Source organism: Colletotrichum costaricense (genome assembly GCF_030867565.1).
Source record: "Colletotrichum costaricense strain IMI 309622 chromosome Unknown Scaffold_11.1, whole genome shotgun sequence".
NCBI lineage: Eukaryota > Fungi > Ascomycota > Sordariomycetes > Glomerellales > Glomerellaceae > Colletotrichum > Colletotrichum costaricense.
Window position 1 is genome coordinate 1,570,191 of NW_026848240.1, and position 23,954 is coordinate 1,594,144.

The 23,954-nt window shown below is 52.1% G+C and overlaps 9 protein-coding genes across 9 annotated transcripts; 5 read left to right on the forward strand and 4 right to left on the reverse strand.

The window, feature by feature from the left end:
• Positions 1–432: 432 nt before the first annotated feature.
• Positions 433–2,670, forward strand: CCOS01_10861 (uncharacterized protein; the record flags this gene model as incomplete). The annotated part of the gene is made up of 2 exons (XM_060459014.1): positions 433–2,126; positions 2,472–2,670. The coding sequence occupies 2 exons, from the start codon at positions 433–435 to the stop codon at positions 2,668–2,670; spliced, it is 1,893 nt and encodes a 630-aa protein (XP_060310816.1).
• A 313-nt stretch (positions 2,671–2,983) lies between these two features.
• CCOS01_10862 (uncharacterized protein) lies at positions 2,984–3,430 on the reverse strand (the record flags this gene model as incomplete). The annotated part of the gene is made up of 1 exon (XM_060459015.1): positions 2,984–3,430. One exon carries the CDS (start codon positions 3,428–3,430, stop codon positions 2,984–2,986), a length of 447 nt encoding a protein of 148 aa, XP_060310817.1.
• Positions 3,431–4,405: 975 nt separating this feature from the next.
• On the forward strand, positions 4,406–7,528 carry CCOS01_10863 (uncharacterized protein; the record flags this gene model as incomplete). Its single annotated transcript, XM_060459016.1, has 4 exons — positions 4,406–4,525; positions 4,581–5,881; positions 6,278–6,505; positions 6,655–7,528. 4 exons carry the CDS (start codon positions 4,406–4,408, stop codon positions 7,526–7,528), a joined length of 2,523 nt encoding a protein of 840 aa, XP_060310818.1.
• A 300-nt stretch (positions 7,529–7,828) lies between these two features.
• On the reverse strand, positions 7,829–10,492 carry CCOS01_10864 (major facilitator superfamily transporter; the record flags this gene model as incomplete). The annotated part of the gene is made up of 17 exons (XM_060459017.1): positions 7,829–7,853; positions 7,905–8,035; positions 8,092–8,165; positions 8,218–8,264; positions 8,324–8,395; positions 8,447–8,849; positions 8,902–9,018; positions 9,079–9,092; positions 9,151–9,241; positions 9,301–9,343; positions 9,402–9,444; positions 9,499–9,525; positions 9,586–9,696; positions 9,748–9,818; positions 9,868–9,975; positions 10,026–10,187; positions 10,250–10,492. The coding sequence occupies 17 exons, from the start codon at positions 10,490–10,492 to the stop codon at positions 7,829–7,831; spliced, it is 1,782 nt and encodes a 593-aa protein (XP_060310819.1).
• Positions 10,493–12,643: 2,151 nt separating this feature from the next.
• CCOS01_10865 (uncharacterized protein) lies at positions 12,644–13,660 on the reverse strand (the record flags this gene model as incomplete). Its single annotated transcript, XM_060459018.1, has 1 exon — positions 12,644–13,660. A coding segment is annotated over one exon (1,017 nt), but the record flags the coding sequence as incomplete, so codon positions are not given.
• A 1,363-nt stretch (positions 13,661–15,023) lies between these two features.
• CCOS01_10866 (uncharacterized protein) lies at positions 15,024–15,803 on the forward strand (the record flags this gene model as incomplete). The annotated part of the gene is made up of 1 exon (XM_060459019.1): positions 15,024–15,803. The coding sequence occupies one exon, from the start codon at positions 15,024–15,026 to the stop codon at positions 15,801–15,803; it is 780 nt and encodes a 259-aa protein (XP_060310821.1).
• Positions 15,804–16,919: 1,116 nt separating this feature from the next.
• CCOS01_10867 (uncharacterized protein) lies at positions 16,920–17,786 on the forward strand (the record flags this gene model as incomplete). The annotated part of the gene is made up of 1 exon (XM_060459020.1): positions 16,920–17,786. One exon carries the CDS (start codon positions 16,920–16,922, stop codon positions 17,784–17,786), a length of 867 nt encoding a protein of 288 aa, XP_060310822.1.
• A 1,408-nt stretch (positions 17,787–19,194) lies between these two features.
• On the forward strand, positions 19,195–20,556 carry CCOS01_10868 (UbiD family decarboxylase; the record flags this gene model as incomplete). The annotated part of the gene is made up of 1 exon (XM_060459021.1): positions 19,195–20,556. The coding sequence occupies one exon, from the start codon at positions 19,195–19,197 to the stop codon at positions 20,554–20,556; it is 1,362 nt and encodes a 453-aa protein (XP_060310823.1).
• A 319-nt stretch (positions 20,557–20,875) lies between these two features.
• CCOS01_10869 (uncharacterized protein) lies at positions 20,876–22,633 on the reverse strand (the record flags this gene model as incomplete). The annotated part of the gene is made up of 1 exon (XM_060459022.1): positions 20,876–22,633. The coding sequence occupies one exon, from the start codon at positions 22,631–22,633 to the stop codon at positions 20,876–20,878; it is 1,758 nt and encodes a 585-aa protein (XP_060310824.1).
• Between the last annotated feature and the right edge of the window lie 1,321 nt (positions 22,634–23,954).

A 23,954-nucleotide genomic window follows, 5' to 3' on the forward strand; every position in this document is an offset into this window, starting at 1 on the left:
AACCCGAATAAGAGGATTTCGGCACTTCAAGACTTGGCACTCTCCGACGCTATGGCATGCTCCGACGATCTTCCCGCGGAATCCACGCGTGCCGCGGTTGGTCGGAATGCTAAGCGGCGTCCGGCACGATGCTTTGAACATCACCAGACGCCACAGTCTTTAACGCACCGAACTTATAGCTTGACCCAACAATGTTTCGCGTCGGATTGGGTTAAGGTAGCAGATATATTACTTGTTAGGCAATGTACGTGCCACCAGATCTGTTGGGCAAACATGTAAGCCGAAAACCCCAATCGGGAAGCAAACTATACTTAAGCGAGCGCATCACGCTTGCATGTCAGCATGTGCGGTTTACTTAAGACTATCATGTCTCTCATTCAGGCGCCCCGGTGATCTTGTTCTTGTTGTTGACGTTGAACAATAGCCTCTGCGATGCTTACCTCACGCGCAACGTCGTTCACTACCCGCCACCACTCAGCGCACCTCAGAGTAGCTACCATATGCAACCACAAGACACGTTCCTTTCACACCACCTATTCAGTAAAATCCAGCCAGCAACATGACATAATTGTCGTCGGTGCTGGCATCGCTGGAGTCTGCACAAGCATCGCAGCCGCAGAAAAAGGCGCCAAGGTCCTTCTCCTGGACGATGCCCACGGCGGTGGAGCGTCCGCGCTATCAGGAGGTGTAGTCTACGCCGGCGGAGGCACGCAACAACAAAAAGAAGCCGGCTACGGCCACGATACCCCGGAGAACATGTTCGCCTATCTCAAAGAGGAAACGGGGGACGCAGTCGATGAGAAGACTCTCCGGCGCTTCTGCGACGAGAGCGTGGCGCGGCTCGAGTGGCTCGAGAAGCACGGCGCACGATTCGAGGCCTCGCTGTGTCCCTACAAGACCAGCTATCCGACGAATAAGCATTATCTCTACTTCTCTGGGAATGAGAAGTCGTACCCGTTCAATAAACTGTCGAAGCCGGCGCCCAGGGGACATCGGATGGTGCAGCCGGGGTTCTCTGGGTCTGCGCTATGGCAGGCGCTTTTTGACTCAGCAATACGTCTGGGAGTAGATTTCAAGCCGGCGACTAAGGTTCAGCAGGTTCTTCTCAATGACAAGAGGGACAAAGTTAGCGGAGTTGAGATCAAGACGTTGTCGGGTACCAATTCGCTGTTCGAAAAGCACAAGGGCCTCACGCAAAAGACTAAGAAATTCCAGCTTATGGCTACTCCGCTAGCCGACGTCTATCACCGCAAGGCAAGCAAAATCTGGCAAGAGCAATCCACCTCGCAGACCATACATGGTGGAGCGGTGGTCTTGAGTGCCGGCGGTTTTGCATTCAACCCCGAGATGAGGCAGAAACACGTCCCCGAGTTCTCCCAGGTCGCTCCGCTCGGCACCAATGGCGATGACGGATCTGGAATTAAGATCGGGCATGCAGCGGGAGGATCAGTCTCCAACATGAACAACATGTCTGCGTGGCGTTTCTTGTATCCTCCAACGGCCCTGCTCGAAGGCGTCGTCGTATCTCAGGATGGAGAGCGTATGGGTGCGGAGGATGTCTATGGGGCGGCACTCAGCGATACTATGATAAGACAACATGGGGGGAAAGGCTTCTTGATTCTCGACTCGGATCAATGGGCGAAAGCAAAGAGACAGGTCTTCCAGCAGACTAACATGCCTCTCTTGATGCAGAGACTGCACTGGCTCTATTGGGGTTACAAGAAAGCTGGCTCATTGGCAGCGCTAGCTGGAAAGTTCAATATCTCGGCCGTCGGTCTGGCGTCGACAGTCAAGACCTACAATGATGCGATCGCTAGCGGAGAAGAGGATCCGATGCACAAGGAAGCCAACTACTGCAGCCCAGTATCGAAAGCCCCATTCTATGGCGTCGATATCTCCTGTCGCACTGAGGGAATCCAAGCTGTCAACGGACTGACGCTCGGCGGGCTGCGGGTGGATGGCGAGACTGGGCTAGTCCTGACCGAATATGGTAGCAAGATCGATGGGCTGTATGCTGCTGGGCGAAGTGCTGCTGGAGTCTGCGCCAATGGTTATGTGAGCGGGCTTTCCCTTGCTGATGGTGTCTTTTCGGGGAAGAGAGCGGGTGAACATGCTGCTCGGCGGGGGTAAGAGTCTAGTGTAAATCCATGTACTCGTTAAAGCGTCTTCAAGTCCTCATCTAGACGGCACAGATTACTTGTGTATCCAGAATCCTACCCCGGCGAAAGCGCCGTTCTCCTCCCTATCCTTACGCCGTGACAGCTTGCTTGTCCGGGCTCCCTCTTGAGGCGATCATTACAAGTTTTGAGGCTTGGGAAGTCATGTCCAATTTTCGCCGTGAGTACAAACCAGCCATTCCAATCATACAGCACACACATATGGTCCCTCCTTTCAGGAAGATCCGATGATTGACCAGACCGTGAAGCTGATCCAACAGCAAATAACATCCCATCCAACACTGCTAACCGCAGGATGCTCGTACAACGTTACAAGCGCAGTCCTGAGGCTCGCACCACTGTCAAAGACCCCAAGTGTGGCTACAACCAGCACCCATATCATCGATGCAACTTTCCAGTGCCACGCTGGCTCGCCCAACATTCGCGCTGGCAAGATCGTATTCAGAAGCAACGGTACGAATGCCAGCAAGTGTGGACCAAGGAGCAAGGATAAGAACTTGGGGTGATTGATGGCGGAGGGGATCGACGTTGCCCACAACAGGGTAGCGAAGAGAATGACGGAATGAATAGAGAATGAAGACACAGTCTGGCTATATCGTTTGCCATCATTGGGTTTTCGTTCTGGGATTTCGCTGCAAAGTATTGCGAGGAAAGACAAATTTGCCGCAAAGGAGATAGCAACAGCTTGACCAAGCAGTACGAATATCCAAGCGTGTGAGATACACCTTCTCTGAGCTAATGATGCACCTAGATTAGTATTGCTCTCGGGAGTTGCAATAAAAAGCTGACAGCTGGCCCGGATTTGACTAAGGTAGAATAAGCTCACCTTGAGCCGCAAGTATGGCGCTCCAGTTAGCGCAAAACCCAAATATTTGCAACGACCACCAGGCCCTCGGGCCAGTCTCAAGGGTTGACGCCCAAGCTTGCTTGAAGAGAGAGGTGTCGTGCAGCCACTCGCCGAGCCTCAGTTCGGTGGAGTCGAGGCTAGCCAATGCTTTTGTCGTTACCCATTGGCCATATGACCACTCGAAGAAGCGAAACATGTGATACCAGGTTGTTGCGAGGCTCAAGGCCGCGAGCGCGCTGAACACAACAAGAGCGCGACGGTGGGCTGGCGCAGCGACTGTCCCATTTCGCGAAAGCGAGGCGCGCCATTGATTGCGAATAATACCGATAGACTTTGCAGTGAGCCCGGCGGCTAGGACCATGTAGCCGGTGAATATGGCCAGCGGACGGACATTGGAGGCTGCCATTCTTTGCGACTATCTGCTGGTCGGAAACCAGTTCTTTGGAGCTCATCGGCTCAACAGAATAACCAGGCAACCCGAGGGTTGTATATGATGTCAATGAACATGAGTCTTCGCTTGCGAACTCCCCAAAGAAGCCATGACCGAGAATGCCGGGGACCATAAGAAAGTCAGTCGAGCTACCTTAGTTTAGCCAGGGTCACCATAGTGTGTGGGGTCGCTTGGGAAAACTCTAGAAGCCAAGCCAGATTGATCGAGTCGGTGCAACTTTCTGTCCGAACAGATGAGACCGTCTGATGGCACTAAGGAAGCACGTGCAAATTGACTTTTCGCTCTTCGAAGTCGTTGGGCTAGGACGGGTCGTCTACTCAGCAGGTAGCGCCGTCAAAGACAGTCTTTGGACGTTTGTCTCGTCGCAGATGAAAAGAGGGTAGCTCACATAGAACCGACTGCTGGCGCAAGTTGTGTCTCAAGGTTTCTCAAGCTCTGTCGGATCCCGAATAAATGGCTAACTGCTGCCATATTGTACCACAACGACAGGGATGAAGCCTCGTCGACGCCGGACGGTCGATCACCAAGTGGAATTGCCCCGACGGCGCTTCGACCTCGGCAGACACCCACCCATTCAAGGGTGCGTGATGTGACTATCCGGCACTTTTCTCAGGGATGGTACCCGCCGGAGGGGAGCTTCATTCCGGGGAGTAGCAGATTTCGAAGAGGCTACGGTGTGCATTGATGAAATTACGTACCCGGCGAGTGGTGTGAGTGTGCGGTGAGCTGAGAAATACCCTATCTCTCCGCAGTGGGTTTCCTGTCGCAAATTCGTGCGTGCCGACTCTGTTAAAGTTTCTTCGTCGAGTTCTGCATTCGCTGTGTCTTGATGCTGGAAACCAGTCGCCGCATTGGAGGAGAAGGATACTTACTCAGGGCATGTCAGCGCTGGCTCAAGGTCATAAGGCTCTCAGACTCACTCATCGCAACATGAGTCGACAGGCCCCTCTCCGAGTAGCTGTCGTCGGAACGGGATTGGCCGGGCTTAGCACCGCATATCTCTTGCAAAATGACGAACAACAACGATATGCAGTGACCTTATTTGAACAGGTGAATTGGATCCTAGATCGGAGTAGTGGGCGAATGCGTAGACTGACTGTTGTAGGCTGAGAGCCTGTCTTTCGACTCAGCATCGGTTGCAATTCGAGAGGAGAGCTCGGGCAGTATTGAGAGGATCGACCTTCCAATGCGCGCACTCGCCGGAGGATATTATCCCAACGTGATGCGCATGTATGACCACTTGGGCATCCCGTATCATCCCATCCGCTTCTTGTTCTCATTCGCCAAATCACTGCCTGCACGCAAGCCTGATACGATAGCATCGGGAAAGAACCAGGCAACTCTGGATGGCGCCAGCGGAGTGCCTGGCGAGTACTTTGTCCACGCATCCAATTTGCACCAAGTCCCACCTTGGCCGGGAAACCGCGGGATTTTGGCGCATTTCGTAGAGATACTGTGCCTGATCATATGCCAGTTCTGGTTCACAGTGGCATGCTTCATGGTGCACCCCTTGACTGAGGGGTCTGATGGGGGAGAGACATTTGGCGACTATCTGAGGAGGATATGGCTACCGCGACGGTATGCCACGCACTACCTTCTCCCACTCATCAGCAGCGTTTCGACGTGTACGCATGCTGAGCTTCTGGCGTTCCCTGCCAGTGACGTTGTCGAGTACAAGAAACGCTCGCATGGACAACAGCACTACACTGTCTGCGGCGGTGTCCACCAAGTTGAAGGAAGATTGGCAAAAGAAATGAAAGACGTCCGACTAGGAGCGTGTGTTGCAGAGGTAGCCTCAACGGCTGATGGAAGAGTGAGACTCCGCTGGCAGTCGACGGCGAACGCAGCTGGACAGATTTTGGATGACGTATTCGATCGGGTTATTCTCGCTGTGTCGCCGGATGTGGCTGGCAAGATCTACCAACCCCTACGCGACATTCTCGAGCCATTGCCAACAATCCGCGTGGAGAGCTCAGTTCTCCGTCCTCTCGATGCAAAACCAAGCCAGTCGTTCACTCTCATGGAGGATGAAGGGAGACATCCGAAAGCTTGTTCACATCATCGTGGAAATGTCATGCCGCCCCAAATTATCTGTCTCAGAACCGACTTTTCCGCAAAAGAAGCTGCGCGGACAGAGGCTTTACACACAATGCCTGGAGGAACAGTCGTGAGCACTTGCCCGCTCAACGTACAGGCCGATGCGAAGAGGGTACTGCGGACAGCAAGGTTTACAAGGACCTTGAGGACGTGTCAGAGTAGGGCAGTTATCCGAAAGATCATGGGTGAGGACAGGAATCTGGACAAGAAGAATGACCAGACCGCCGGCATGGGTGACTGGACCAATGGACAAGATAATGTGTGGTTAACCGGGGCGTGGTGCTGGGATGGAATGGTCCTACTTGAAGGGTGCGTTATCTCTGCGATGAGAATCGCTGACGATTTTGGTGTCGTAGTCCCTTGGCGGCACGGCTAGTCAAGTGACTGAAGGTACGCAATGAGAACAAAAACATGTTTGAATGGAAGAAGTGAAGTTGAAATAAACGCAGTCCCTGTGAAGAAAAACAGCAAGGGGGGCTTTGTTGGTTTGTTGGTTGTTGGTCCGTTGGTTGGAAGTGACATCGGACCTCCGGTGCCGAACCCTGCCGCATCCTTCGCTGTTCCTGCCTACAGCTGGCGCCAAGTCTAGCTACACCTGGCAGCTTTCTCTGCAAATGTCTTCCCACGTCTCATTTTCCATTTAAGGTACCTTATTAGTGAGCACTAGACCACAGAACTAACTTTCCTTCACCCTCATCTCACAAGCGGACATGGGTTCATTCTTATTCATACAATGACACTACCAATTGACGCCGTTCCTGACTTCTGGAAAGGTGTCTTACTAGGCGCGACTGGCTGCACATTTATAATTTTGATAGTCACCTTGGCATTTACTGTCACTTTTCTTCGGCGGAAAGACGTCTACGACAATGATCACTGGAAGCTGAACCTCAAAGTGCCGTTCACCACCATGTGGATGAACATGGGTTATTGGTTTGTCCGCCCTCATTTTACACCCTTCTTCGTAATCACTCCGATACCTGGCCTCCCTTTAGTCTACACTTGAACTGGATTATATCCATCGCATTTCATGATGTTCCTTGACTTAGTCAGAGCACGACTGACTTACCATTATGTTCCAGGACGAGTGCCGACAACCTACGCATTACAGATTTCGAGACAGCCTGTCGCAATTTGCTTTTAGAGGTCCTCAAAGAAGCCCAGATTTGTGAAGATGTAGTTCGGTCTTCGGCAATATCTATTCTAGACCTAGGTGTTGGCTGTGGTGACCAGTCCCTGGAGCTTGCACTACTAATTAACGAGCGAGGTGTGACCAGCTATCGATATGTAGGGCTCACTCTCAACGAGTCCCAGTATCGATTGGCCTCAAATAGAGCCCAATTGCAGGCTCAAAAGCTCAAATTAGAAGATGGAAGTGTTGAGGTATTTTGCGCTGACGCTGCCAACCCCGACACCTGGGGCGCGCACGTAAAGTCTGCAATCAGATCTTTGAAGGAGGACAGCGCCGACCAACAACGATGGGTTCTAGCGCTTGACAGCCTGTACCACTTCTATCCCTCCAGAAAGCCAATCTTCAACTATGCCGCGCAGACACTCGATGCCTCGTTCATGGCCTTTGACTTGATACTGAGCGACGGAGCGTCTTTACGACAGAGGTTCCTCGTCAATCTCATTGGCCTGGCGATGGGTTGTCCTGCTGCTGCTTTTGTTACATTGTCAGACTACAAGAAGCAGCTCCTTGACGCGGGTTATGATGAAGATGATATCCATTTCAAAGATATCACGGAACATGTCTTCTCTGGTCTCGTCAGTTATATCAAAAGTCAGAGTGAAGCGTTACGGCCGTTTGGGATCTCAGCGGTGAAGTTCAAGGTTGCAGCAATGGTGTTTGACTGGTTCGCTGAGTCAAACGCAATGAGGGGAACAATTGTGATTGCGCGCAAGAGATCCGAGACCCAAGGAGAAGCATCGGATATGAAGGGAAGAGCAAAATGAATCTCCATTTGAGAGCATCTTCAATATCAGAAGTATCGGTGTCTATGCCATTGCGTACTTGTCTAAGTTCAATCATCAAAGCCCGCCCTACTGCCATAATTACGACATCAATTCATTGACTGAAAGCTGAATTTTGGTTCATTCGCCAGGCTAGGACACCAGAGCTCTGAGAATCATTGAGCAGACAGAGTACTATGTGTTAATCTTGTCTTCATACACCATTCAAACAAAGAAGCAGCCACAAGACGACACAGAATCCTGTCATACCATCTATCTTAGCACCTGAATCGATCGGATTGATCAGGTGGCGAATCGGAAGTCAAGACTATGAAGGATTAGTAAGAAGATGAGTTCACCAGGCGTCCATGTATCTCACCGTTTATTGCCTTTATCAGTTGTGTTGGCACGGTAGTCGTGTTGCTGCTCTGGTGTCATAGCATCCCACTTCTTGGCTTTGCTGTTGTTCCTCCACCGATAGTAGAAGTAGGTGAAGGGGTATTGTACAACCTGCGAACATGTGAGCTGTGAGATTCAATCTTGAGGTAGGATGATTGTCTACTTACACACATCCAGATACAAATGACCAATAGGCCCTTGTTGGCTTTGAAGTACCGAGGGGCATCACTTGGTTGATAGACTTGGCTAGTCAGCATCCTCTATTAAGTTGAGTCTGAAGGAGAGTTACTTACTATTTGCGCCGATCATACCACTGACCTGAACCCACATATTGTACAGGCTACAAGCATATTGTAAGTTATATTTCACATCACCGATATGAGAGTTATAGAGACTTACGATGCGGACACTGTTCTGTTCTGGACGGATCCGGCATTCCTACTAGTCCACGCAACTTGAATAGGATGCGTGCTGGCAGAGATTAGCAATTAGAAAAGAAAAAGCGGAATCGTCCGCACTTACTAAGGGAATGATAACAAAACTGTCGCAATAGCAAAGTAAGCCCAGGGGCTTGGGTTCGCGATTACAATCAGGGCGATGAAGCATGGCAATAACCATGCATCCTCAGCCATGGCGACGAAACTGCGATTGTTGCAGAGCTCGCTAGCAGCCGTAATGGCCAACATGGTGATACTTGACCCGATGATCCACGGGATTGAGAGCAGGTTGGTCTGGATGACGTTGAACTTGAGGTCTCGGAGCGACAAAGTAAGGTACTGGTTGACAGGGTACTTTGGCAAGCCGAAGAGCAAGCCAAGAGCGTACAATGGCCACATGTCATAATCCTTGGAGCATTCCCAGATCTGCTTGACGGACAGACCTTGTCGGTTGTACATGCCGCCTTTCTGGGGATCGTCGCGGATGACTGGCAGAGTTTATCAGCTTTGGAAAAGGTGTTACATTCCTGGGAGACGTACCGGAGTTGACAATGATCTTCTCCTCCTTCTCGTTGAAGTAACCCTTGGGGTTCCACCAACTCTTCGTCTTGGCAGGGCATTGAGGCATAAGGAAGAATGAGCACAGTCCGACACAGACTAAAGCGATATTGTTAGCGATGTAGCCGAAACATTGTGGAGCGAAACTTGTTGACTTACAAGTGAAAGCACCTCTGGTAACGTGATGTTAGTAACTTAACAGCGTCGCAAGATCATTAGGGGGGGGCTTACTCGATGAGGAACAACCAACGCCAGCCCTCGTATCCCAAAATGCCGCGCATCGAAACCAGACCGACAGCAGCGAATCCAACACCGATGTCAACTAGAAAGGCCTATCAGTCGGAGTTGAAAGGAGCTCGAGAGGAGTGTAGAATGACGTACCTAGTTGCGAAGACATCCAAAACCAGGCCAGTCGAATCGGAAGCTGGAGACAGACATTAGGAGGGTGTTTTAGTGCAGAAGTCCGGGACGGGATTGCTAACTGAAGTGCCTGTGTACCAATAACTCAAGTAGAGGATAGTGTCTCTGCCAAGGAGTTAGTCAAAAGCTTGAATAGGCCTGTCAAGGGCCAAGACTTACGGGATGAAACCTCCTTGAAAGGTTGCACTAGAAACCGGGTCGTAAGTACACGTAATTTAGTCTTTCAGTAGCAACAACCACACTTACATGAGGTATCTTGTCGCAAGAAAGGACGCTCGACCCTTTAAGAAGAATTGCGCTCCAGAGATGATAGAGAAGAGACAAATCTGGATGGGAATCCACAGATCGGGTCCAATACTGCAAGGCTCAATCAGTACGAATTAACGATGGCAGGCAAGGACTACTGACCGCTTGGAAATCAACTGCGATGGAAGCTCGGCAACAAGAAAGCCAACCCGGGATATTGTTTGACCAAGGTTCTAAGTTGGGTTAGCGGGTATCAGAGGAGCCAGTCTCCTCATAACTCACGTAGTCGCCTCGCGTCAACCCGAGATCGTCAAGCATATTATCGGAAACGGCGTTGGAGATATTGTTCCGGTCGATGTTGAGGGCTGCGAACATGACACAAGCCCAGACCTGTGAGTGATCAGCTTGCGTTCTTCTTCGAGTTGTCGGGGTCATTGTACCATGATTTTCCAGTCGACTTTACGCCTAACAGCACGTTCCTCTCTCCATGTCCATCGGAAACTGGGATCAAAAGCAGCCCAGTTCTCCCATTGCGGGTGGATGTAGAGGCTCTTGTACTCCTCGACATTCTCGGAATCCCAAATACTCGGTTGCGTGGCAATCTGTTGAGCATGTTAGACGCCACCGGGGTCTTTCGCAAGTCCATATGAGTCGATATACGCACCGCGTCGAGGTCGTACTCTTCTGCCTTCGGTCCTTTCCGAATCCTGAAAAAGCGGAGGATGGCATCGCCCATTGCCGCTTCCATGCGTTGAGTCTGCTGCGATGCAAGCGCGGGCGCTGTCGGAGGCGCGGCATCGACGGTAACCTTGTCGTCAACAGCGGATTTGGAACCCAGGCCGCCATGGTCAGACGACGTATCGGACCCGGCTGGTGACGGCTTCCCAACTGGATGTTGCGAGGACATCTTGTTCATCGTCAAAAGATAGAACAATGACGTACGGTATCTGCACAAAGCGAAAGTTCAAACCAAAACCCAGCCCGCATGCAGGACAGACGAACCATTCTATATAAGTGTCTCTTGATAAATCTCTTCCAGCAGGGGTTTCAACATGGACTGCATGCCGAGCGAACGGCTTACTCTCCAGCTAAGCTGTCATCAAACGTCGCCACAAGGCGTGACGAGCATTTGAGGGTGCTAATGGGTAGGAAAGGGGCATGCTTTCTCCAAATCTCGGTCTGATACCGAAGGGCGATCCACAGGTAGATGACGACAGGCTACCTATTCAGTAATGCTGACCCTCCAGCAGCAGCTTAAACGGTTGTATTCCGAGGAGATGCAGAAGTTGTATGGTAAGTCCATATATGCCATGCTGTTAGTTGCGGCACTTGTCGTAGCTTGGCCAAGGGTAGCCACATTTCCTTTACTTTTCCTGGATCTCCGCGTTAAAGCTAAGCCCTATGCCACCAGTTTGTAACCTCGTCACAACCTTCGATTGACTCCTGATGGGCATTCTTTTTTTCTGCCCACGAAAAGTTGTCATCGAGATTGAACTCCTACAGTCGACGTATCGCTACTGTGGGAAAAACAAGGAATATTTGATAACTGGGGCTGATGCAACTGTGTGGGTGTCTAGTGTGTCGCGTCAGCTTGCCTGCAGCTCGCGCAATTGATTCACCATCGTCGGAGTCGATGGCGTGCTACACGTGACCACCTCCCGTTGAAGAGACCTCAAACCTGTCCAATTATTTTGCAATTGACTGTCATTCGGGGAATCTGAGCTCCTACACTGGCAGTTTCATTGTAAGAAACGCGTTGATCTCTTTGCCAAATCTTAACGTGGTGCTAGCTGCGCTTCTCCATCCTGCACACATCGCATTCTCCTGCCCCTAGTGAGATACTGACATCCTGTTATTTTCCTTGTCTCCTAAAAAACAGCCGTCGGCCTTGAATGGTATTAAGTTTCTATAGACTAAGGTGCCACGATAGGGGCTCTAGGTTGCGACCGCACTCACGGCCAGATCCGATGTGTGCCTGGGCACTAGATTTCCGGGTGTGATTCTCCCTGAAATCTTGTCATCACCTGGCTGGGGACAACGGTTCCGGCTCTGAAAGCTGAAACTCTGTATTTCATCAGAGATCTATGCTTTCTGGCACTTGAGGTTTGTTTTCCAAGCATATTCTGAGGGGCCATGAGCACGGATTGCCTCCTAAGTAGTTCAAATTAGGTGATAACACCATGATGGTTCCCGCTCAACACGTCGACTCTATTCCTGGCTTCCCTAACACTGCTATTGCTGCTACTACTGATGCTACCATTCTTTCTACTGTCTGCATATTCCACACGTATTACTCTATAGGAACCATGGGGCGATAAGTAAACCAATGATAATGGCTATGAGAAGGCAACTACTTAGTTGTGTGCCTCCTGATCTCTGACTCCGCGATGCCACACCATGGTCTAAACTAACTACTTACCTTACACCACGAAATGCCATGTGTCTCCACAATCTAAATTACCCATAATTCTGCTGAGAAACACTCATGGCGATTCTGAGAATTCGAACAAGCCTTATTGATGCAACCTCTGTGCTGTTGCATATGTGTGTTGCTATGGTACGATGTCGGATCGAGGTAGCGAACCAACTTCGACATTTCCATTCTCCCTATGAGGCTGAGTTGTCTTATGTCAGTACTTTGATGATGCAAACTAATCCCTGAAAAGTACATATCTCTTGTAAGCGGGATGCGATTGGAATCAACTCCCCACTGATACGTTGCATAGCAGAGTCTCCAATCGACCTGATGCCAAGAGTAGCCTCTTTTGCCAGAGACACTGGACATCATGAGGATACCTGTTGCATCGATGTGTTCCGAGCTGTTACAAGCGCAACACTGTGAACGAATGTGACGCCAAAGTTTGCTTTGATAGCAGTCCGGCCTTTCTATACCTGCCTCCCTGGAACAGACACGACACTCCCAGTCGAAAGGCGACATGAATTGGTGGGAACTGAAAGTAAGATGTGGAGAAAGGTATTCGTTGCCATATCGCTCCTCTACGGCATCTAGACCCTGCCGAATGAGGTCTTTTGTAACGAGCTTTCCGCTTGGTACGTTTCATACCACCATAGTCCAGTGTAAATGCAAGAAATGGTTGCTGGAGATAGATAGCGTTGGAGAGTGTTCCCGTCCTTTTGACTGGAAGGGCATTTGACAAACCTGACATGACAAGCTTAGGCTCTTCGAGCCCTTCTGAGCGGGTGCTCTCTCTATCCATCTGAATATGCCAAGCAGGGACATGTATTGATGAGGGCATATCTGGATCTTTCTCTCCCAGCCAATACATATCGGGCGATCTTTGATAAGCTGATTCCCAGAGAATAGAGCCTTGTGGTGAATTCTTTTGTAATTGGTGCAAAACACGTGCCCCTTTTCCTGATAATCGTCAACTTTGGGACAAACCAGGGTGGTAGGTGTAGGATGACTCCTCAAGCAAACTTCGCAAACGGCATTCAGTTTTAACCTGTGTGCGATCTCTCGTTTGTCTTTAGCAGAGGGATCATTCAAATACATTTCGACAATTGGCCTGAGTCCGCTTTGCAAATCGCCACAGCCCTTGAGTTTCTTTTGTCCATGCCGCAAATGATTGACTGAGTACTGATGGTCGGAAGCGATGTGAAATGATCGACTTAATTCGTTTTCGAATGTTGAATGACTTTTAGGTAGCTCTACTGGCTTTTGAAGGCTAGAGAAACAAGCATGTTCGAATGCCGAGAAGAGCATGGAGCAACTTTGTCGCAGACAGAATATGTCGACGGGATCCAGACGTTCCATGACTAGCAGCTGTATCTTGAGTGGAATCTGATATATCAGGAGTTCTTTCGCATTGATTCCGGCGTGCTTTTTTGTTGACTTTTGATCGTAACTGGTGTAAATTTTGCCTGATCTGCAGGCTTTGCATGCTTTCTGATAGGGTGTAATCGAATCGCCACTCTGTGTTGGCGATTGGCGGTATGGAGGCAATAGATTGAAAATGCTGACACACAAGGAAGGTAGTCCTGTGATCAGAAACTCCCAAAATCGACCATTACGAATGGGGGAGAAAGCGATATGCCCGGATGTAGAGAGATAAATGTGGCAAGGCAATGAGGTGGTAAGCGAGCCGTGCTCGTGACGAAGATACAAACGCCGTTTTGAGAACCTGCGTGTGTACCAATTGATTAGAATATGGAGCTGGACGTACGACCCGAGTAGTAGTTCGGACGAGGATTGAGCAAAAGAGACAGGATGTTGCAGAGAAACGGATGGTGAATATGGAGTGCATTATGCTAATCCTGGGGGCTTCAGTCTTTTCAAAGCGGAATGTAACGATAAGGTTTACTACCGGTAGGACCGTGATGAAGGGGCGTAACATCACACAATGAGCTGCTTAGTGACTTTGATGGTAGATGGATTTAGGTCGGTTGGCAGCTCCCGTGTCTCTGGCACCAACCCTCATGGTCGAAGCTCATCACGTCCATAGGTACCTTAGGTACTAGGTAGGCACCCCCAGGGAACCGGCGAGTTGCCCTCGCTCCAAATAGCTCTTCTTTATTACATACATACACAGAAAGTAGATCCTCTGCCATAACTATATGAACTTTCAAAACGTGTGACGACTCTTTCCTACTGCGTGAATACTTACATGCATCCTTCTAATCCAATCAACGCCTTACAAGGATGCTGCGGGTAATCCACCACTAGCCTCTCACTGGAGGGTCGGATGCCTCAGAGATGAACCGTATTGTCGCTTTGGCGACCTCGTAAGTAGCCTTGGAGACGTTGATGGGCGTATGCAGAGACCCCTGCACAGCGGTGCTTGCCAGTTTCAATAGACTGTAAAGTCGCATGCGGAATGATTGTTGAGCTCATGGTAAGGTCACCGTAATGAAGTGAAAATGATTCAACATAAATCAGGTACGCATTGACCGCGAAACCGTCTCTTGATACCTTTTACAGGACATTATTGCCGCAATATCACATGTAAGTTGGAAGGGAGGACTTGGCGTAGTGAGAGTAGCCCCAAACGCCCATATGTATGTACTCCATCTGTTGCACCATCAATCACGAAGCCGATAGAGAAGATGCCAGGCCATCAGTCAGACTTTAGTCAAGCTACAGTCATGCTGTACCTTATGGCTGTAAATATCTGTAGGAGTTAAGCAGAGTGTATGTAACCCGAGCACTGACGAAAATGGCCCCTGGGAAGGATGATGTGCCCCGCGCTCTCAGTGCCCCGCAACGCGTTGGTAGCTTGATCGCGTCTCGCTGTGTGGCGTGGACGCGATTATCTCACCCCTCCTACTTAAGCCCCAATACGCTGAACCTTTCACATTGACAAGTCACCTGGCCTGTTGTACGCGCTGCGAACTACGTTGCCGTACCCTGGATTAAATACATCGATATTCTTCAATTTATTCAACGACATCTTGCAAGGCAATTTCCAAATGAATCCGCAATGAGTGGTCTAATAGAGAGCATTAAGGCCCACTGGAGTCGAGTACCCTGCGGCGGTTGTGGCAGCGTCTACCCCAAACTGTGTTTCTCCGTCAGAGATCAACGATGCGCCAATCGCAAAGAGGTGCTTACCATCGCTGCGGACTGCGAAGTGGCAATAGCTGAAAGAGAAAACATCAACGATCGGGTGGAAGCTTTCAAGCAGGACGAGGATCGTCTGCACGAGACGCTGGCCCGCGAGGACGTCTACATTAAGTCTCTTGAAGCCGCACTTGAGGAAGCGCGGAATCGCCGTAGGAAAACGCGTGAAGAACATAATACCCGCTGGGCCGACTTTACAAAAAACTTCGACGGCCACCGAGACACGATCAACAAGTCCAGTCATTTGGTTAATCGGTTGCATGAAGCCACGAGGAGGATGTATGCCCTTGACCCTAGACGCATCACGGACCACAGCCTAAGGGATCACGATCGTTCTGAAGAAAACAAGGAAAATATAGGACCTCAGCGGGAGGTTTGCAGTATCACTCCGCCGACCTACCTCGCGAGCGACGACATTCGGCCGAGTGAGGGTGAATGGACTTGCGTGATGAGAGAAGGGACGACAAAGTATCATGCCGTCGCGAACTGGGTTTTGGCCACCCTCCATGCGCAATCTGAATTTGATCGGAGAGTTGGTGTCAGCGATAATGGCCAGACATTGCCATCGGCGAGGAGACCACGGAGACAAATGAGTTGTGGTCAACGCCATCGGTACCGACCGTACTACTCTCGAGGTTGACATTTGCTCCGGAGTAGCTGAGCTTCCTCCCCGTGGATGATGGCACATACACATCTAATACTAGCCTGACAGTTGGATCATTTTTATCAAGCTACCTGTGATATTGCCTCGCCGAATGCAAGGCTGTTCCTTGATGCGCCAGAGCCCGCTACCACTGGCGCTTTTCCGCCATTTGATGGACGCTAACCCTCGACAAGAGACGAGAGCGTTGAGACGGAGATGTATGAAGGAAGGCAATTCCCGCTGATACGGTGCGCCCTAGGTAACGTTGCCCGGCCCTCTGGGTGATCACCCCACCAAACTTCCGGGCATCCTGGTGGAGTTGAGTCCCCCGATGGAAAGACAGTACTGTAGGATACACGCGTCATCTTACCTATGATAACGCGTAGAACCTGCGAATTGTCTTACACTCTCTGCTCTTAAAGCCCTGCCTACCTACTACAGGAATGTGGCTTTAAATGTCTGAGTTTAAGCTGGTGCCAGCGATCAAGTGTGCCCCTGTGAAACTCTGGTAAGGGGATCCGTGCAATAACGCAGTTCAACGCGTCGTTGCTTGACGCGTCCGCGTCTCCGAGGACTAGGCCTTTAAACCCCCGCATCCACACGCTTCCACTTACACTGCTTTTTCTTGTCCAACACACTTTCGTAACAAATCCTCAGCGAGCTGTTTAAAGTGAGTGTATACTCAGGAGAGCAAATAAGACTCACTCGGACTCGGGTTACTCCATTCGTTAATACTACACAACGATCAAGAAAGTAAGGTCTACGGTGAGAAGGCCACTCAAGGTGAGAGGATCCGCTCCCGTGGAAAACCAACAGTGTGCTCACGCCTGCCAGATGCAACCCCTGTGGAAGTCAGAATACATCGGTGGCTTTGCAGAATGGGATCCGACGCCATGCAGAGGCTGCGGAAGAAGCGGCAATCACACCACCATCAAGCATAGAAATTGCGCAATGATGGAACTTGAATCCTCCGTCGCCGCGCGAGTTATGACCGATCGTGCTTGGGAACGACTGGAGCGTATTATCAAAAATGCAGAGTACGTGATCGATGAGTTCGACGGGGAGTGCCAATGAGCAGATGCTGCCGTGCGTGAGATGGAAGATGCTATCAAGATGGCGGAGGAGATGGTAATTTCGCAAGCCGTCCTCGGCCCTCTGCGAAGGGCGTTGCGCAAGGCGGAGGAAACTCGCGACAGCGTTGTGCTCACGCGCATCAACCAAAAAAAGATGCTGGTGTCACTGTGTAGACAGAGGATGGCAATGTGCGACTTGTTGAACGTGGCGGAGGTTCGCGAGGAACTGGCGATTGAGACGTACCTGGCGACCCGACCGACCAGCCGAGACACGAGACTGGAAGCGCCAGGAAGCGCTGCAGCACAAGCATCAGAACGGGCTAGGTGGTGGCAGCAGGAAGAGTTCGCCGATCCCGAAGAGCTCGAAGAGGATGAAGAGCAGCGATACCAGTACTTTCTAGATGACTGGAAATATCGTCGGGGGCAAAAAATCCGCGACCCTAAACTCGACTTCCTCCGCGATTGTATGAATTCACCATCCGTCGGCCTTCCTCCAGGTTGTACACATCGTGTCACAGTACAGGACGAAGAAGACAGTTGGGCTCAGACTCCCACTCAAGTGGCCTCTTCCACACCTGTTCACTCGATCAAGATAGAGGATGATGAAGAGCAGAAATTTGTCAGGCGTCCAACGCCACCATCTTCACCGCCCATGTCTTCATCACCCGAGACGATGTCGAGTCCCCGCAGACTGCTGTGGGGGCATACCAATGAAAGGGCGACACGACACAGCATGAAGCGCAAGGACAGCTCTCGTCCGGCGTCTGATGATTCGATAGAAGAGGCGCTGGGCCGCGCATTCAGAAACATCGAGAAGTCCGAAAGTGCTGGTGCTACTGCGGCAACGGGCCGGGCCCGACGAACTACGGGTGCTACTCGGCAGAAGCGGCGGGTCAGGCCGTACTAGAGTGAGACGCGGGTTGAGACTGTGAGACCCCCAAAACCCCGGGATGCCTGCGTGGAAGGGTTCTAGAATGGAAAGTTTGTACACTTGTGACACTTGTATTATAGCTATGAACAACTTTATGAAACAAAGACCAAGCTGACTCCGGGATATTGGATTGACAGAAACGGTTGGGAACTTGGAGATCGGCTCATCTCCTCCTTCTCCAACCCCTGACGCTCACAAGACCCTCAGAGGGGCGGTCCCATTCAGAAACTGGAGCTCCTTGTCAGGGGTCACAATGTAACCGAAAGTGAGAGTCATGAAAATCCCGCCGTATCCGTGTGCCACCTGAGCCGCTTTCCCCTATTTGGTAGCAATTTCGGTGGAGAACTGCAAAGAGAAAACCCAACGTTCAAAGTCAGTTTTTTCTTCAACCCATGTCTTTTTGCTTTTTTTTATGAAGAACATATCCGTCCATGGCTCCATGCCCCCATTCTCCTTTTCTTTGGCTGAGCAACGGCTGGAAACGAACCACTCCCCCGAAACTTGGATTTCTCATTGATGAGACCAGAGAAAGGATGAGCGAATCGGTATCAAAGCCATGCAATGGTGTGGAAACTTGCAGGAAGCTCCTGCAGCCAGGGGTTTCTTGCTCTTCCTGCCGGCAGGCATGGGTACCAGCACCAGGCTGTTGGAAACGAATAGTTTCCTGGGGTTTGAGAGTTTGCTCGAGAGTTTCTCAGCACTGAGCACAACCATGATGCCATCGCGTGACATGTTTGTGAACGATCTTCAGCATAAACCAAGGTTTAGGGAGCTGCCAGACCTGCATCTGACGGCACAACTGACTCTTGACTCTTTATCCAACACCCAATGACGCATTACGTGTCTGCATACGAGAGTCCATACGTATCCTCATACGAACCTTGGGCCGTTCACCTGGGCACAAATGGAGTCGACTCAATATCGCTAACTCTTCCAAAAGATCCACATACATCCCCCTGGACCTGGAGCAAAATGGGGTCCTCTGCAATGATGAAGAGGATCGTGACCCCCCGCCGCCCAGGTGCTTCCAATTAAGCTGTGAGAGAGAGGTGGTTTCTTTTCCTTCATTCCCGTTCACCTTAGGACCCTTTCCTGTCCGAATGTCCACCTTTAGACCCCTACCTACATCATCTACAGCCTCCTTTTGATATCCCCACCGGCGGGAAACAAGATCTTCGAACCACCAAAAGGTGAGACAAACCCCGTGCTTGATCGCAGCGGGAATCTGCCCATGGGGCACATTACTTGAAAAATGCCTTCATTTGCGATCTCGATGAGTAAGGCTGAGTGAGCTGACATGGGGTTGAGTCAAGCGCGAACGTGGCCGTGACCTCGGAAAAGAGTGTACATTTCTGCTCTACTGGAGTAGTGACAGTCCAGCTAGATGGACCCGGACGTCTGCCGGAATTGCGGCCACAGTGGCAAGCACATTGACTTTGCGGACGCCCGATGCGCTATCACGGAGCGGGATGACGCCGAGCGCGACAAGCTCCAGGCCGACGCGGCCCTGGCCCGGGCCCGCGACATCTGCGAGACGTCGCTCTCACTCATGAAGCGGCAGATGCAGGAGCTCGAGGACGCCAACGAGGCCATTGACGTACTGCGCGCCGCGCTGGCGGCCGCCGAGGACCGAAGGGAGCGCGTGCGGCGTGATCTCGGCACCCATGGCGACGTGTGCCTACTCGCGCGGTCGAACGTCGAGGCGGCGGAGGAGATGGCCATCTCGGCTGCCGGGCGGTACTTTGAGGCCGGAAGGGCTGTGACTGCGTTGGAGGATCGGGAGCAGTTGAGGAAGCAGTCGCCGAGTATTCACGTGGAAGAGGCGCCGCCTTTGCCGGTGACTGTGCCAATGGAAGAGGATGACGATGCGGAGGATGAAGCGAGGGAGAAGGAAGACCGGAGGTGGAAGAGGTCGAATGAGCGCTTTTGCAAGTGGTTGCGGCAGTCTGAGGCGCAGCGGCAGATTATGAAGTCTTCGTGGACCAAGCTGAGGGTCGCGGAGAGGTTAGCTGGTGAGAGCGTCAACGTCGACGTTGATGTCGATGTCGACGCAGTTGACGAGGAGGAAGATGAGGAGACGGCCCGCCGGAAAAGGGTCCAGGCGTGGACTGCCGCACGGAGGCTGACAGACCAGCTTCCGCCAGAGGAGGACCCTACTATGGAGACGGAGTACCTTGAATCGGAGCCGACTGATTCCGCGGAGACGACGGAGGGATCTTCTGAGCCATTGGTGTTGGCGCCGGCACCGACGTCTGCTCCTACTTCCTCCGCTCACAAGACTGGCGTATCCAAGAGAGCGCCGGCGCTGAGGACAAGGGCAAAGACTGGCAGAGCTGCGACGACGGCGACTGCACCTGCGACGCAAGCGCCCCAGACTGTGCCGTCAAGTCCGATAAAAGGACGCAACCTACGGACTGCTCGAAGGGTGGAAAGCCAGACTCGCTCGGAACCGACGCGGCCGACAACAGCTACGACAACGGCGACGAAGAGGGTGAAGAGGGAGCCGAAGACGACATCTGCGGTCGTGATGGGGAAGACGGGAACTACCACGGCTCCTAGCTCAGATGGTGCCGCCGCTGGCCGGCCGGCTGCGAGGACACGGGCTCGGACTGGGAAGACCCCAGCAGCGCCTACGGTAGCGGCAGCGGAAACACCGGCGGCGACACGGCCTCAGAGGGCTACGAGAAGGAGGTCAGTGAGGGTTCAGCCATACCCTCAACCGGGTGCTCAGCCGAGATGGAAGTGAGGTATTTTTATTGATGTGGCCATGGTTGGATGGTTTAGTAGTTGTGTTGAAACTGTGAAGGCCTTGAGGAGGGGGCCGACGCCCTCCTCGTCCATACCCCTCAGATTGAATAGTCTCAATTCATAGCGTTTCTTTTGTCAATTGCCCACCAATTAAGTCGGCTGTACTCGATGTTTTCTAGTCACATGTATTTGCCAGGAGCCCAGTCATGAAAAGATGTGGTGTTATTTGTTAAGAAAATGAGTGAGAGTCATCTGATTAGATGACCATAAAATGTCGCCATCGGAGCTACCCATCACGACATGGCGGACCGTCAACTCTAAAAGAACCTCCACACCGAATCCGCACTTCTCGTCTTCTTGAAAGCGCTGTACCACCTACACAGCGGATACATAATCGCCATAACAACCAGCCAATTTGCCCACCAAACCCAAATGTTACTGACTCCGACCGCAGGCCGACCGTCCATTGGTGGAGGCAGGCCGTTCTCGCGCCCAAAGAGCCCAACGAGCAGCATGCACAAGCTAAAGAGGATGATGAGGTGCGTGAGGTAGAAAAAGAGCGCCGACGTGCCAAACACGAGAAGAACGCCAAGCCACTTTGTCGCAACCCGCGGAGGCACCGAACCAAAGATGGCGAGCAGGAAGAACGTCGCAGCCAGAGTGTATGCGAAGAAGGCAAAGTCTGGCGGGTACTTCACGACGTAAAAGAAGGACGCTACGGAAACGAGGTACGGGTTCGAATCTGGGCTCGCCGCCTGATCCGGGGTCCGGAGGCATCCTTCAGATAGATTCCCAATGCGGAGTACGCGTGTGAGAACGAAGAGAACGCTGAAGATGAGGCCCGCGGCGACGTTGCCGCATGCCAGCTTCGTGGACGACAAGGGACGAGCAAGGATGATGCGCGCGTAGAGGAGGCCCAAGATGGCAAATGAGAGCCACGCCAGAGGTGGGAAGCCGGACATGACGTGCGGGCGGTTGACTTCAAAGAACCAGAAGCGCCAAAAGTCGTTGGCTACCGTGCCGGTGACAGGAGAAGACGAGGCGGCGGCGCAGGCTCCATGGGTCGGCGACACCCAGTGGTTCCAGCAAATCGTGACGAAGCCGAGAACAAGCAGCACGGCGTTGTGGATGTGCCATGAAATTTGTTGTGCGCGAGCGGAAGCCTTCGACTTGGGCGGATCATCGTGGCCTGTATGAACGAGGAGAGGCGTCCTCTCACTTCCGTCGCCGCGACGACGACGACCACCTCCACAACCGGTACCTACAAAGAAACGATCGAGCAGGTTAGCCAACAACGGCTCCGTCTCGTTAATAGCGAGCCACAAGAGGCCGACGAGGAGGTAATCCACCGCCAGCGCCACGAGGACCATGTTAAGAAACCACAGCTGGCCCTGCGTCAGCACGAACCCCATGACCGTCGAGACGGCCGTCAAAATGACGGCGCGCGTTGCAAAGTGCTTTGCCATCCGGGCGGAGGACCACCCCATCTTGAGGCGGGAGCGGCCGAAATACGCGACGCCCATGCCGAGGAGGAAAGTGAAGCCGGGGGCGCAGAGGTGCGAGAGCATGCGGACGGCGTAGCCAAAGTGACCGTTCCAGCGCTCGACGACGGCGGAGTCGGATTCTTGGTGGTTTGCACCGGTGGAATGTGGCCAGGCGTTGAGGCCGACTACATTGTGGTCCATTGCCATGAACATCATCAGCAGTCCACGGAGGAGGTCCGGCGCCAGAGCGCGGGTTGGCGGCGGCGGAGGTGAGGCATCGTCAGCTTGTGCTGGCTGCTCTGGTAAAATGGTCGGCCGGCGTCCGTTTGCTAGTGCCCGGAGGGAATCCGTGGCTTTTGCAGTTGTCGTTGAAGGCGGCTGAGAGGTGCCGTAGGTGTAGCCGTTTGACGACATGCTCGGCTCTGCCGTGTTGACGTTGTCGTCGTCAGACTCGGCTGCCGTCACGGACTCCTCATCGTTGGGGAGGGTGTGCAAGGACGTATCCTCCTCATCCCGATGGAAACCTCGTACGTTGGGGTCTTTGAGAGACTCTCGTAATATGGAAGCGAGATTGGCGTCTGTCGAAGCCATCTTGCTTGCCGGGTTATGTTGGTTTACGTTGAGAGCATTCAACAGTTTTCATGAGTCTCACAAGAGGAGGACTTGAAGCACAAGAAGGCAAAAGGAACGGTTTATGAACTGTGTCAAGGCTGTTCAACGCCTACTAAGTATGGGAGGATTAGTCAACCGAACGCAGGCTTCCGCCTGACCCGCGTCGCCGCGTCGCGAGAGGGAGGAACACACGGGCAGAGTGTCCAAGAGGGGGATCTTAGCGTGGGCAAAAAAAGGGCGAATTCTATTCTGGTGGAACGTCCTGTCGCAGTTGATGACGTGCACCAATTGCAGTTGGGGGAAATCTGGAACTGGCGGAGCGGAGGACGCGGGCGGCGGCTCAGGCACGAGACAAAGACCGAGTGGACATTAGGCTTTGTTTTGAGTACTTTGATTCATCTCGAAGGTCTCTTTCAGGTTCCCCTGCGTCAGGCACTGCATCAAGCAGCATACTAGTTCTTGGTTATAGTCAAGTGATACCATCTTGTCGGACTCAAGTTGCTTCAAGCTGGAGAGCACCTCGAAGAGGTAAGCGAACAGAACAAAAGAGCTTCAACTCGCCCCTCGGTGACTTTTGCAGCTGAGCAATGTGAGGCGGGCCAACTTCAGCCCCGAGCGGCTCAGCCGTCTGAACTTTCCGAGCGACATGTCCGCCGCTAGACACCCACCTGGATTTTCAAACTCCGCATACTTCATCAGCATTGTCTTAGTTGCTGATTTCGATGTTGTTTTCATCCATTTATCTCAATCAACATGAGCAGAAAAAGGGACACTCCCAAACCTTCGTCGCTAGGTTCAGGGGCTCTTCTTAGGCGGTGTCGCAACAGGCCGTTTGTCCCGGTTTACTGGTTAGACTTCCCGCTGACCGCCTCAACCGTGTGGATCTGTACCTGACATGGGCCTGAGAACATGTGGCACCGCATAACGGGCTCTCTGGGCATGACCTGCCAGCGAAACGCTGCATCTGGTGACCTGCCGCAGCCCGATAGCAGGGGATCTACCCGTAGGATCTTTTGATAATCAGGAACCCGCAAGCTTGCCACAGGTGGCCGGACTTGACGCGCAGACTTGTCGATTGATCTGATTCTGCGTTGCTGTAAAACGACCTTCTCTTTCTCACGTCAGCTTGGGAGCCGCTAGCAGGATGAAGCTTTGGTGGCTCATTCCAACAAATTCCGCGCAGCCACAGCAACTTGAGTGGCTGAACACACTTGAGGGCTTAGGTCGGCGCGGGGTCAATAAATGGGGATTGAACTCAACCGAATGAGTCAGCATGACTCTCCCGATCTGCCAGTGCAGT